This window comes from Ochotona princeps, chromosome 8 (assembly GCF_030435755.1).
Source record: "Ochotona princeps isolate mOchPri1 chromosome 8, mOchPri1.hap1, whole genome shotgun sequence".
In the NCBI taxonomy this organism is placed as follows: Eukaryota; Metazoa; Chordata; class Mammalia; order Lagomorpha; family Ochotonidae; genus Ochotona; species Ochotona princeps.
Genome location: NC_080839.1, coordinates 17,256,512 through 17,270,631, shown reverse-complemented (window position 1 = coordinate 17,270,631; position 14,120 = coordinate 17,256,512). Strand labels below are relative to the sequence as shown.

At 51.1% G+C, this 14,120-nt stretch overlaps 2 protein-coding genes across 6 annotated transcripts in view; one reads left to right on the top strand and one right to left on the bottom strand.

Annotated features, from left to right (window-relative positions):
- The window catches only part of DNAH6 (dynein axonemal heavy chain 6), a 250,072-nt gene extending 248,045 nt beyond the window's left edge, over window positions 1-2,027 (top strand). The window contains exon 77 of the mRNA XM_058667697.1: window positions 1,903-2,027. Coding sequence (XP_058523680.1) covers window positions 1,903-2,006 — 104 coding nt within the window. The 3' untranslated portion in view covers window positions 2,007-2,027. The remainder of the gene's footprint in view (window positions 1-1,902) is intronic.
- A 2,474-nt stretch (window positions 2,028-4,501) lies between these two features.
- TRABD2A (TraB domain containing 2A) overlaps window positions 4,502-14,120 on the bottom strand; it is a 71,279-nt gene continuing 61,660 nt past the window's right edge. For all 5 annotated transcript variants that reach the window (XM_058667691.1, XM_058667692.1, XM_058667689.1 and 2 more), the window contains 3 exons: window positions 13,006-13,096; window positions 6,674-6,925; window positions 4,502-4,891 (listed from right to left, as the gene is read on the bottom strand). In XM_058667691.1, coding sequence (XP_058523674.1) covers window positions 4,738-4,891; window positions 6,674-6,925; window positions 13,006-13,096 — 497 coding nt within the window. In that variant the 3' untranslated portion in view covers window positions 4,502-4,737. The remainder of the gene's footprint in view (window positions 4,892-6,673; window positions 6,926-13,005; window positions 13,097-14,120) is intronic.

Genomic DNA, 14,120 nt, shown 5'->3' with positions numbered 1-14,120 from the left:
AAAATGAAACAATGTATAAGAATTTAAAACCGGGCCCAAAGTGGTAGCCTAGTGGCTACAGTCCTTACCTTGCATGAGCCAGCATCCCTATGCACGCCGGTTCATGTCCCAGCTACTCCACTCCCTTCCAGCTCCCTGCCTGTGGCCTGGGAGAGCAGTAGAGGATGGCCCAAAGCCTTGGGACCCTGCATCTGTGTGGGAGACACAGAAGCAGCTCCTGGTCTCTGGCTTCGGATCGTTGCAGCCACTTGGGGAGTGAATCAGCAGATGGAAGAGCTTCGTCTTTCCTTCACTCTGTAATTCTGATTTTCCAATAAAAAAAATAAATAAATCTTAAGGAATATTCTTAAGAAAATAAATGTTTTAAAAAGGATTTAAAACAAATTGGTTTGGTTTGTGCCAACATAATCAACTGCATGGAAAGCCTAAAAATCTACTAGAAATAATAAAAACTCAGAACTGATGAAAAGTCAACAGAATTCCTGTATCCCATCAAAAATAAATTGAAAATGAAATAAGCCATATTCAAATAAGAACAAAATTGATTATAATGCACTAAACCTAATGAAAAAAAGGGGAGATTGTTTTGGAGGGTCTTAATGTTACCAGAGGTGAGGATGCCATGTTGGGTACCCACATCCTGCATCACAGCACCTATGAGTTCCAATTCCAGTCCCTCATCCCAGCACCCTGCTAATGTACACCTAGGAGACAGGAGTGATGGCCAGACAGCTGCGTGCCTGCCATCCACAAGGGAGACCTTAACGGAGTTACTGACTTCCACCTTCACCTTCTTCCTAAGCCACCCCCACCACAGCAACCCGGGGCTGAGCCTGGCAAGACGCAGGAGCCAGGAACCCCCATGTAGAAGGTCAGGGCCCAAGCACTTGGCCACCTTCTGCTGCTTTCCCAGATACATTAGCAGGGAGTTGGATTGAAATTAGAAGGAAAAAGGAAAATTGGGGGGATGGAGTAAGGAGGGGTGGGAGGAATAAACCAGCATAAAGAAAATGGTGTGCGTCCCCTTCTCTGTCACTTTGCTTTTCAATTAAACACATCATTTACATAATCAGAGACCATGGCTCCAAGGGTTTGGTTATGCCCCAAATTCTTCCCAGACCTAAAGAGGATCTCACGCAGACCCAGGCCTTTAGAGGAGGGAGCATGTGCTCTGAGCCACCCACATAAGCCTAGAGAAGTGGGAGAGAAAGTTGTAATGGGATGCTCAGGACTTTAGGCTACATTCCTGTGTCCCAGGAAATCACTAAGTCTGTATGTAAAGACTGCCTAGGCTTGCTTGCCCTTGAGGTTGGACTCATGGCACTGGGAGGCCTGTCACTCATGACACCACACAAGGAATGGCATAAAATTTTGAGGACAGAAACACAAGCATTTTCTGCCAAGCACACAGTGTCCTCCAACTTCCAACACACATGGGGGCTGCTGCAAAGGCCATGCCGGAAAGAGCCAACTCCCATCCTAAGGACACAACACTCTCCTCACCCTATCCTGACCCCATCAAACAGCCCAAAGATGATGGCAGAACACCTGTGACCACCCCTGTTCATCTCAGGAGCTCAACTGCCTCCCACTGCAGAGCACAGCCAAGCACAGGTGCCTTCCCAACTTACCAGTGCCCACCCTTCCACCCCCACTGAAATGCTGAATCCTAGTCCTATGTGCCTGGAATCAGCTGGAAGAAACATGGAAGACAGTTTACAACGTTATACAAGTTGTACAAGTTATAATGGATCATGTGTTCTAAAGCTGAAACCCAAATAGTACTGTTTGCTAGACAGCTTTCTGTCTGGATCCCAGGTGTCAATTCTCAGCATCTTGCCTCTGTATCAGGAGGCAATGTCTAAGCAATGACTTTTTCTTTTTTCTGTGTCCTTCAATTAGGCCATTCGACCAACTTCGTGGTGACTGTCCTCTTACCGTCCAAGCGGCCCAAAGATTACTGGATCGCCAAGGGGTCAGCTTTACTCTGCCAGCTGAACGAGTGAAACAGCACCGACTCAGCCCAGAGATCTTGCCTGGTGGGAGAAAGGCTGAGTCATTTATTACGCAAGCAAAAAATAGGTTACTTCTGAGTTAAGGGATAGGTGAGTTTTGGGTGTGGCTTTAATCTCTCGTATGATCTAAAAATAAAGTGTTTTGAGTCCTTCTCTTGAAAGCAGTGAGTTGGCTTGCACTGAAATCTATACCCTGGCACCAGGAGTCAGGCCAGTTCCCATCAGGGACCTGCTGGGCCCCTGGGAGGAACTAGGACTCTGCATCATCATAGCCAGTCTCTCTTCCTCTTCACATTCATTTTGAAAAGACTCAGTGTACACCTGAGTAACAAGGTCCTCAGTGCTTCCACAGTTAGACCAGATTAGAAGGCTCTCAAAGCCCAGGCATGGAAGGCTGACGTATCGACTACACTCCTAGAGCAAACAGGCAGGCTAGGAACTTGATCCATGCCAGTTCCTCACACTATGGGGCTGTACACAATCCTTGCAAGGGCCCATGTTTTCTTGAAAGTACAGTCAGGGCCACTGAAGTACATCCACTTCAGGCTGAACCTGTATGGTCAGGTCCCAGCCAGGTGCATTTGAACCCCTGGCCCCTCAAAAGCAGAGGTTGGTGGTCCGGTGTTGGAACGCACCAGCCTCTAACAAACCATTTTGTCAGCCCTACCAACAACAACCCATTTGTCTCCTTGACCATAACATGACCCAAGAACTTCAGACACCGGGCTGTGACATGAGCCTGTAGAGAAAGCTACACTACCTCGTTACACGGAGCTGGAGAAAAGGGGTCAGCCACTGTGATCCATCCTTCTCCCCTTTGCTCTATTCCTTTACCTGCCCCCCACCCCAAACTTACCCTACTTGAAAACAGACCTTATCCTACTTAAGTCACAGAAATGCAGGGAGCACCACTTCTGCCAAAGTTCACTGCACCAATTAGCAGCTATCACTCTTAGTGAATAAGGGAGAAACCAGTGCTAACAACATCACAGGAGGGGCCACAGCTGCAGAAGACAGGGACTTGAAAATAGGCACCCATGCAGCTAAAATCCCAGGTCAGGAAACTGTACCCACCTCACATCCCCTCCACACCTGAAGAGTAGAGAGGTAAAAACTGGCATGGCAGAGCCTGGCTGCTGCTCAAGCCAGAAGTTTCTGGAGCCTGCACTTGGCTGTGCAGACTCTTTGCCCACTCCTGCCTTGTAAACCTCACTAAGCATATGGTACCAGGACAATCTGAGCCACAGCAGCAAGCAAACCTGCCCCTGCAGGACAGGGGACACTGAGCCTAGTGCCGTCACATCACTAAGGCCATGAAGACCTTGTAGGCTCTGGAAAGGACTGCAAATCACACACAACACATACCACACATATACACACCACACATAACCACTCACACACATACAATATACACATATACCACACATACAACACACCGCAAACACCACACACACCACACATACAATACATACCACACACACACCCTCCAACACCTGGAAGCCTGAGGAAAGGACAAGAAGCAAACCCAAGCAATCAAACTTTCCCTGAAGCAGATGCAAGAACACAGTGACTACTTACCAGCCCCACCCAAGGCCAGACAGAAAGGCTGGGGTTTTATCAGTTCTACAGAGGCCCAGGAGGCCCCGAGGAGACCCTGACCTGAAAGCTTAGTGATGGGGGAGATGTGGAGGCTAGGCAGAGCCCAAGGGTCCATCCCAGACACAAGCAGGACACTTTTCTTGCTCATCTGATACAGAGCATACTCTTCAGATTTTATCTGGAAGTGATATTGCCAATATGTATGTAAGAAAGGAGGAAGTAGAGCTGAAAAACCACTCTCTGGGCCCAGTGCAATGGCTCAATTAGCTAATTCTCTCCCCTTGCAAGCACCAAGATCCCATATGGGCACTGGTTCGTGTTCCAGGTACTGCACTTCCCTTCCAGCTCCCTGCTTGTGGCATAGCAAAGAAGTAGAGGATGGCCCAAAGCCTTGGGATCCTGCACCTGCATGGGAGACCCAGAGGAAGCTCTTGGCTTCGGATTGGCTCAGCTCCAGCTGTTGTAGCCATCTGGAAAGTGAACCCTCAGATGGTAGATCCTTCTGTCACCTCTTCTCTATAAATATGCCTTTCCAATAAAAATAAATAAATCTTTAAAAATAAACACAAAATAAACACTTACCAGACCATACGACAAACCTTACCTCTCTCACGCCTCCAGCAAGTCTGCGAGATGTGTCCACATACTGCACAGAGGGGAGACATGGCAGAGCCAATCCCACGGCCTACCAGTTCTCATGAGCCAGGAGTAAACAGGGAGTAGCAGAGAAGAGAAGAGATGCGGGGCCAGCACCTGAGAGGACCCAGTTACAGGAGAGAAGCAATGGAGCACCCAAAGGGTCGCTTGCCCTCTCCCTGTGGCATCATGAGAAAAAGTCTACCTCCACCAAAAAAAAAAAAAAAAAAGTACTTATTGTCACACTAGTCTTTACAATTACTTTTATACAACTCATTAATGTTATAAAGCTGTACACCTCATCCCCAACATTGCTGGGTAGCCCAAAGTCATTCCTTAAAAGGAGAAGCACCACCACTGGGTTTTCTTCTTCAGAAACTTCTTCCCCAGAATTGGGCCTCTCGGGGTGAGAGCTGAGGGTCGCATCCAGGAGTGGCCAGCCCTCTGTCTGAGTGGTGAAGCTCCCGTCCAGTCCCTCGGTCCTCCATCAGAACAAGCGTGTCTCTGTCGGAAAGGCCAGCACCCACACCCAGAGCGCAGGTGTGCACAGGGACAGACGGGCACTGCTGGCCACCATCGGGCTATGGGGAGGCAGCTGCAGCTCAGTGGAGACGTGCTTGTCCAGCACTGGGATGGCAGTACTAGGAGGGAAAGAGAAAGGCTGAGGCTCAGGATGCAGCAGCCACAGAGACCACTGCCTCACCGAGGCCTCCCAGCACCCACGCGGCTTCTTCCCATCACCCTCAGCAGGCAGGGTTAGCGTGTCCCTTTAGCCCTCTTTGATGCCTTCAACCATTGCTACCAGAAAACCAAATTACAGAAGACAGTAAGACAAGCATATTGGCCATGGCCATTTGGTTCATGGTTCCCATATTACAGAAGTCTTGGTGTAGGGCCAGTGCAGGGGCTCAAGAGACCAAGCCTCCATCTTGCAGCACCAGGATCCCATATGGGCATCCATTCTAGTCCCAGCTGTTCCACTTCCCATCCAACTCCCTGCTTGTGGCCTGGGAAAACAACAGGGGATGGCCCAAAGCCTTGGGACCCTGTATCCATGTGGGAGACCTAGAATAAACTCTTGGCTCCTGGCTTTGGATCAGCTCAACTCTACCCATGTTGGCCATTTGGGGAGTGAACCAGAGGAAGATCCATTCTCTGTCTCGCCTTCTTTCTATAAATCCACCTTTCAGATAATAAATAAATAAATAGATAGATAGATAGATAGATAGATAGATAGATAAATCTTTTTTTTTTTAAGTCTTGGTGGAAAAAGCCTACCTCAGAGTTCGAGAATTAACAACTTCCAGGCATTCATAGGCAGGGACCCCCCTTAATAGCTGCCCCTGCCAAGTCACGAAGATTCCTCTCTGGGTCCCTCACTTTCCCCAATCAGGCACTCCGACTATGGCTCAAAATAGTACAGGCAGAGGGGACCCCAGGTTCACCTCTTTCTGCTCAGCAGAGGCCCAAGCTGAAGCAGTATTATCCAGGGCAATTGAACATGCAGATGGAAGCTCTCTCTATGTCTATTTGTCTACATCTCTGTCACCCCTTCAAATAAAGAACTCTCCTAAACTGTAAAATAATAGAAACACAGCCACCTGCTTCGGACCTTTCACTGGCCCCCTCCCCTTAGGCATGAGGTTCTCACAGCCACTGCCCTGCCCAGTTGACCTGTCATCCCCGCTGCTCCTTCTCTTGATTTAGATCACTGCAGAAAACAATGAGAATTCTATGTTTGCCAGGCCTCTGCTCTGTGTCACTCAGAGGAGCTTCCTGGGGACAGGTGCGCACGCACACACACACACACACCCCGCACTCTCCACAAACCCTATACTTTCCTAGCAGATTACCTAACTCTGGCTCCCTCCTCATCCAGCTGTGAGCCCCATGAAGCCACAGCTCATGTCTGTCTGGCTCATCTGACAGACACAGAACCCAATACAACAGCAGGTACACAGAGGGGACTCACTACATCAGGGTTGAGTTTAAACCAATTCTGGATCCCAGTTTCCCTGATGCGGTTCATCCAGCAGCCCCCGCCTCTTCCAGCCACCTCTGACCTATGTCCTAACCAGCTCCCAGAGTCACATTCTGTGGTCGCCACCCACCCCCACACAGTATGAAGGTCAAACATGTCCATTTCCCCCACAGAGCTGCTCCCAGATCCATGGTGCAGAAAAGGCTGGAAAACCACATTTCTTTGCAACTTTCATTCTATATTTAACAGACCCATCCCTATTCTCACATTTGTTCTCCCACGAACATAAACAATGCCTTTGTCCTGGCCTGAAGCAGCTACCGAAATCTGGATTCATTCATACACATCAGACAGGTGCCTGGGGAAGGCTGTTCTCCCAGGGGGCTCCCATTCATTCCTGGGTCACTGTTGGCTCCCCATGCACACTGCCCGCTCGCCTCACCTCTCCTCCAGGCGCACCCACAGGTCACTGAATTGTCGCTGTGGCTGTTTCCGGGGCGGCCACCTCCGCTTCTTCTGGAACCTGTGCTCTTCCTCACCAGGTAGTCCTACCTTTGCCGGTGGGGACACATGGAATGGCAAAGGTGCCCGGGCTGCAACCCCAGCTTCCGGTGCCAGAGCTTCTGGGGTAAGCACTTCTGGAGCAATGAGGGAAGACGGGGCTGGCAGAGATGAGGGCTTTTTACTCTTCTCTCTGTGGGCGGGGTAGAAAGTGGTATAGTTGAAGAAGGGTCACACAGCTTGGCACCCTCCCTGGCTCTTATGGCTCTGCCCTTCCCCGTTCCCAGCCAGCAGATGATCTGAAAATTCCAGCAGGCCAGGGAAGACAGGAATTACTGGTTCCAGAAACTGCCTCAGAATTGATCACTTTGGTCTTTTTTTCCCCTCATGTAGCCTCACTGTATTCTCTCCAAATTCCCGAGCCCCGCCTGGGGAGAAACATCTAAGATTTGTTTTAATTGCAAATAATAAACATGCTTTCCTAATAACAAACAGGATTGGCACCATCTTAGAAAGTTGCCAAGGTGGGAAGAGGTGGAAAGTCTCTGCAGACCAGCGGCTTAAGTCAACTGAAGTAGTCGTTGCTGTCAGTCCTCCCTGTACCCCTGTGGAGAGCCGGAGGGCTAATACATTCAGAAAGAGGAGTCTCTGGGTTCTGGGTCCTGGTGGTTATTCCGATTTCCAGATGCAGTGTTCACATGACCAGCTTCTAACCACCTCGCTCCAAACCTGGCTTTAACCAGCTTTGCTAAAGAGAATGTGCATGTCCATAATTGACAGGAAACAGATTGCTACTAAGTTTCCTGCAAAGGTCACTGTTCTCCCAGACACCTTCTGCAGGGGATCAATAAGTGTGATTAGCCTAAGGACTAAGTTTCTTCTTTCAGCAAAGCTTCACTGGCAGGTTTGGGGGAACAACGGCAGGCATCAATCCTGCCATCTGCCTGAGGAGGGAGAGTGTGTGCCAAGCTCAGGGCTTTCCTCCCCAAGGGGCTCAGGTGCAGCAGCCCTGTTCGTGCAGGAACCTGTTTATTGTACTCTGCCTCCAGAAACCATCTCCTACCAGAAGCTCACCCCAGTTCTGACAACCCCCTAGAACCTGAGGATCTGGTTACCATTGATGAGCCCATGTGAGGAAGGGAGGAGCGTAAGACGAGAAAGAGATGACATCCACCCTATCCTCAACTATTGCCTGTTGGGGAGAATAATGAGCCTCAAGGATGCCCAGAAACCCAGGGCAGGTTGCTGACTCTATAATAAGGGCTGGCCTCAAGGTGCACTGTGTTAAGCTGCCACCTGCAATGCTGACATCCCATATCAGAGCACTGATGTGAGTCCCAGCCACTCCATTTCTGACATCTAGCTCCCTGCTAACATACCATGGAAAGCAACAGAAGATGGCCTACGCACTGAAGTCCCTGTCAGGCATGTGGGAAACCTGGATGGAGTTCCTGACTTCTGGCTTCAGCCTGACCCAACCTAGCTGTTGTTGCAATTAAGGACCCTAAAATGGGAAAAGTAGGGGGCCCAGTGCAGTGGCTCAACTGGCTAATCCTCCCCCTCACACATTTAGATACCATATGGGCACTGGTTCTTGTCCCAGCTGCTCTGCATCCCATCCAGCTCCCTACTTGTGGCCTGGGAAAGCAGAGGAGGATGGCCCAGAGTGTTGGGACCCTGTACCCATGTGGCAGACCCAGAAGAAGTTCCTGATTTCCTGGCTTTGGATCAGCACAACTCTGGCTGTTGCAGCTGTTTGGGGAGTGAACCAGCAGATAAAAGATCTTTGTCTCTCCTCTCTGTAAATCTGCCTTTCCAATGGAAAAAGAAAAAAAAACTAAATCTTTCGGGGAAAAAAAGATGGGAAGAGTATAGCCCAGATTGCCCTTGTGTGCCCAGTCTAAACCCATGGGCCATTAAAACCAGAACACCTTCCTGTGGGCAGTGGAGGCTGTGACTGCAGAAGAACCATATCAGAGAGATGCCACCAGCCAACTTTGAAGCTTGGCAACAAAGCCAAGGTACCCGGACAGCCTTTAGAAGCTGACAAGGTCAAGGAGACATTGTCCTCTAGAGCCACCACAGAGCACAGCTTTGCCAACTCCTCGATCTCGAAAGAAACAGACTTCTGAACTACCTAATTGTATGAATCAGTGTCATTTTCAGCCGCTGAGCTTAGGAACAACCAGTTATGGCGGTGGCAAACTGTAGTGGACACTAACAGGATGAGAGCCAAGGAGGAGGTGGAAGGAATTAGCTGAGCCATCAACAAACCTTCTCCCTTCTCCTCTGCCCCAAACCCAGCAACCTCATGGCCATCTCCTGTCTCTCCAGCCTGCTGACATGTGGAAAGAAGCGGCCGCCATGTGCTGTCCCCAGAGCCCAGCACTCACAGGCAGCTCTGTCATCAAACTAGGACACCAGCAAACAGCCCTCTTGTACCTACCCTTACCAGCCTAGTCCAACTCAAGTTCCATACAGACAGGGTTACCTTTCAGCACACGCCTTCCAGGGAGGAGAAGCAAACAGCTGCCTCCACACTGCCCTGCTTTCCCAGCCAGCCCCTCACGCTGGCCATTTCCCTGCTCCATTTCCCCTTAGTCCCATCCCTTCTCCCTGAACAACAGCGCCCTTGGAAGAGCTCAGTTTCCCTTTTGGCTTCACTTCTGGAGGCTAGTTTCCAAGATACCCTCTCCGGCAGGATAAATGAAAGTGTGGGGGTCGTCCCTGCAGGGATATTATACATCCACCAACCTGAGACCCTGCTGTGTGCCAGATGCCAGGTGTATCCGTATATATGCTGTTGCTACAACCAAACACCCAAAGGTAGGCAGCGGCCAAACACAAGAGGCTTATTGGGCCACAGCTCACAGGTTTCAAGGTTTAAGAACATGGCACTGACATCAGCATGGCTTGCTGAGAGCATCGTGGCAGCAGCAGATGTTGCAGAGCTACCACAGCAAAACAGGAAGCGGAGAGACCCTGGGGCCAGGCCAGCTCCTTTCATAACCACTTACTATCACAGGAACCAACAGGAGTGATGCATTCCTCTCTTCCAAGGTCGATGCCCCCATGACCTCATTACCCTCTCTAGGCCCCACCCCTTAAAGGTGTTACCACCTCTGGACATCACCACACTGAGGATTGAGCTTCCAGCACACAAAGCTTTGAAAGGCAACCACACCCAAAGCATTGCACCTGCATGAGTGCTTCTGGGGACCCCATTTTGAAAATTAGATTCTTGTTCTGAGTTTCTGGAAGAAAGAGAGGGCTCTAAAACAGCCCGGATTCCTTGGGCTCATACGCTATGTGAACTCAGACTGCAGCACTGGATGCAGCGAAATGTCCTATTTGTTCCTGGACCACCACATCCTGGGAGAGAAAACTTGGCTGGGGGGCAACGAGTGAACGCAGCTGCAAAGGCAACAGCATAAACAACTGAGGACAAAGAGGATGGAAAGAGGACAAGTGCAGTGTGAATCAGGCTAATCCTCAACTTGTGGCGCTGGGATCCCATATGGGCACCGGTTTGTGATCCAGCTGCTCCACTTTCCTTCTAGCTCCCTGCTAATGGCTGGGGAAGGCAGTCGAGGACAGCCCAAAGCTTGAGGAACCTGCACCTGCGAGGGAGACCCAGAAAGAGCTCCTGGCTCCTGGTGGTCACTTGGAAAGTGAACCAGCAATCAATCAATCTCTCTTTCTCTCTAAGTTTGAGAGAGAGAGGTTGGAAAGATGACATGGAGGGGGAGGGATCCGAGTTGTGTACAGCTCTGGCTGCTGCATGACCTTTCACAGTCCTCCATCAGAAATGGGTGCAAGACACGCATCCCACGGGCTGCTTCAGAGGGTTCACTCAGCGTCCATATCAAGCCAACAACCCATCAGTTAGGGCTCTCGGTTTCCCGTGGGCAGGGTGACCAGCCACGATTGGGAAGCACACTGGTCCACAGCCCTCAGCAGACATCTGAATTTCCTGATTTCCTTCCCCTCACCTCTGGGGCAGGCATCAGGGTAAGAGGAAGAATTAGGAAGCCTGGAAACAACACACACCCACACACCACAGATACATACTTCTCTCTCACACACACACTGCACATAATATGCCATGCACACACATCAGACATATATCCACCACCACATACACATGTGTTATATACACATAAGTCCCTCCACCCCACATATCCCTCACACATGTATCATACATATACAGCACACCTAATATACATTATATACATGCAACATGCCCCACACATACATACCATGCAGTATATGTGCCATCTAGACAAGCCCCATGCTTATTAAACACAAGTACACCACACTACTCACCACAACACTTACAACAGGTATGTACCATGCTCATACAACAAAACTGACAAACCCACAGGTACCAGACCGGTCCTCTCCAGCATCCCAGGGACAACGTGCAAGTACCAGCCCCATCGACCTGGGTCCAGGGGCTGGGAAGGCCTCAAGTCGGTCTGTCTCTCTGGGTGCACACAGTCCCATGCAGGAGGACAGACTCACAGCACTGCCATAGCGAGCCAGGGGCAGAGGGCCTCCCTCCAGGACTGAAGGAGACCAGAAGGGAGAGGGAGGTGGGGAGACTGGGCCAGCAGCAGAGCGGATCCAGGGAGGGCAGGGTGTTCCCTGGTAGAGGAGGAAGGGCAGGCAGACAGGGCACTGGTTTGAGTGCAGGAGGGAGGCATGGCAAGGACAGAGGGCTCACTGGAGCCAGCAGCAAATCTGTGCCCAGAAGGGGTGAGTCTGGGGACCAGGAGTTCAGTGTGAAGGCTTTGAAAAAACACAGTCAGGAAGCTGCAGGAGGTTAGAGTGAGGAGAGCTTGAACAGTTAGTCCCACAGGAGGATGATGAATGAGCAAGCAAGAAAGGCCTGGGCTGGGCACTGCCCCTGGGATGGAGCAGAACATACCTGCTGATGCTGGGAAGCCCCAGGGCAGGACTTCCGTAACCTAGAAATGGTTGTGTGAGGAGCTGCTGGGACTGACACATGGAATATAGAGGAGGAGGGGAAAGGGGGGTGTTAGACAAGTGAGCCCAGGATGCATTCAGGATGTGCCTTACAGACAACCAGGGCTCCTGGGACGGCCAGGTGGGAGCCTATGGAGGGAGGGGCAGAGAGAGAAGCTGAGATCTCCTGAGAAGGAGGCAAGTCCTCCACCCAGAGTACCTGGGGTGGTTGGTGGACAGGCAGGATGGCTACAGTGGCACCCTGCATCAGAGAAGAGCAGGCACCTGCCACATGGAGCTCTCTCCCTACAGCCAAGGGTTTGGCCAGGAGGGGGCGCTAGTGCTCACACATTGGGAAAGAGTTGCAATGAGAAGAATGCAGGCGAACTTTGGGGTTGAATTATGTCCCACCCCAAATTGCTATGTTGAAAAAAAAAATTGCTATGTTGAATATGACTGTACTGGGAGCCAAGGCTTTAAGGAAATGACATATTGCAAATGAGGCTGGTAGGATGAGTCCTAGTCCAATACAACCAACACCCTTCTAAGAAGGAACCACGGGGGCCCAAAAGTGCAGACAGCTTTGGCAGGCAACCAGAGGCAACCACCTGGAAACCACTGAGAGGGGCCTTGGGAGACCTGGACTGTGGGCTCTAGCCACCAGCACCTGAAGCCCAAGACTTCCTGCCGTATGTAGCCATTTGGCAGGGGAAGTGACGGACCCTCTGTGTCCTCCAGAACTAGACATGAGGTAGAAAATTAAATGGGAGGCCAAGGGAGGATGGGCAGCTCCGAGTTCTTTACAGAAGGGCCAGCGGGGGCACCGTGCGCTTCTGCAGCAAACTGAAAAAGCAAACAGATGGAGTGGGGAGGAAAGGGTGCTGACAGAGCAAAGGCTCCACCATGCTTGCCTCCTTGCCCCCACCGGTACCCCTGAGGGCTCAAAAAGGCAGCCTGCACACCTCCAAGCCCCTGCCCTTCTACCACGGTGATCACCCAATTCTATCAGTCTGCCTTCTAAACCCAAGGTCAGAAGGCACAGAGGGTTACGGCTAATCACCCACCCTGGGAACTATGGGGTCCCCACAGCCTCAGGGAACCATTCCCTTCACCTTCCTTTCTACCCCAACACTGCCAGGCAAAAACGCAGCATGCCCTCTGCAACCCCGAGTGCCCACCCAGGCAATCACATCGCCCACACAGGGACGAGGCTGGCCAAGCCCACCCCAGGCCCAGGCATCCCTCAGGGATCTCAGCTCCCCTAGCCACTTGCTTGCCCAGCAGACAGAAGCTCTGAAAGGTTACTTGTTGAGGGGTCGTCCAGCAGGGGCGTGTTCTACCTCATAGCCTTCACGCCGCAAAACATCCAGCACGCTGTGGTTGCCCAGGAAATGACCTGCGGGGAGAAGACTGTCAGACCCACGCAGGTCTCAGCCAGCAGATGTGCCCCATGCAACCAAGGAATTACCCTAGCCAGCCTGTCCCCTTCTGGACATCGCAGGACAGGCCCCGTGTCCTTTCCCAGGCCAGGAAGGACACCAGGACACGGCTGAGGCAAGTTGCCTGGAGTCACACAGCCAAGGAGACAGCCTGGACATAAAGCTCTGAACCTGGTAAGCTTCCTGGGGGAACTGGTGCGTGAGCAGAACCCTAAGGATGCGGACAGCCACAGGTCTGGGGAGGAAAATGAGGGTTTTCCCAACCATGTGTCAACGTGTTCCGTAGGGAGCAGGTAGGCCAGAGGAACTGAAGGAGCAGCCACAACATGAACAACACCTTCCAGCAAAGTCAAAGGCAGCCAGACTGGGGACCTGCCCTTCTTTAAAAAAATAACTAAATAAATAAATACGTCTTTTTAAAATGCTCTACTCATTGATCACATTTAATAGATCTTTTTATAAAGAAAATTTATTTTTATTGGAAAGGCAGATTTACAGAGAAGAGGAGACACAGAGAGAAAGATCTTACATCTGCCGGCTCACTCCCCAAATGACCACAGCAGCCAGAGCTGAGCTGACACAAAACCAGGGGCCAGAAACTTATTCCTGGTCTCCCACATGGGCACAAAGTCCCAAGGCCATCCCCCCATTGCCTTCCCAGGCCACAAGCAGAGAACTGGATGTAAAGTGGAGTAGCTGGGACACGAACTGGCACCCATATGAGATATCTGCACTTGGAGGTGGAGGATTAGTCAGTTGAGCCAACGTGCTGCGCCCCAATCCCGCCCCTAGATCTGCCCTTCTTAGAGGTCTCTGCATTACGACAAGCTTGTGGCAGTCTCAGGAGCCACAGTCAGGGACCTCCCAGGTACATCGCCTAGTGGGAAGTAGAGCCCTGTGGAGCCACCACCCATTTGGAAAGCCCCAGGCAGGAGCCATCCGACATCAGCAGGGGCACACATAAGATGTTCGGGCACCAGG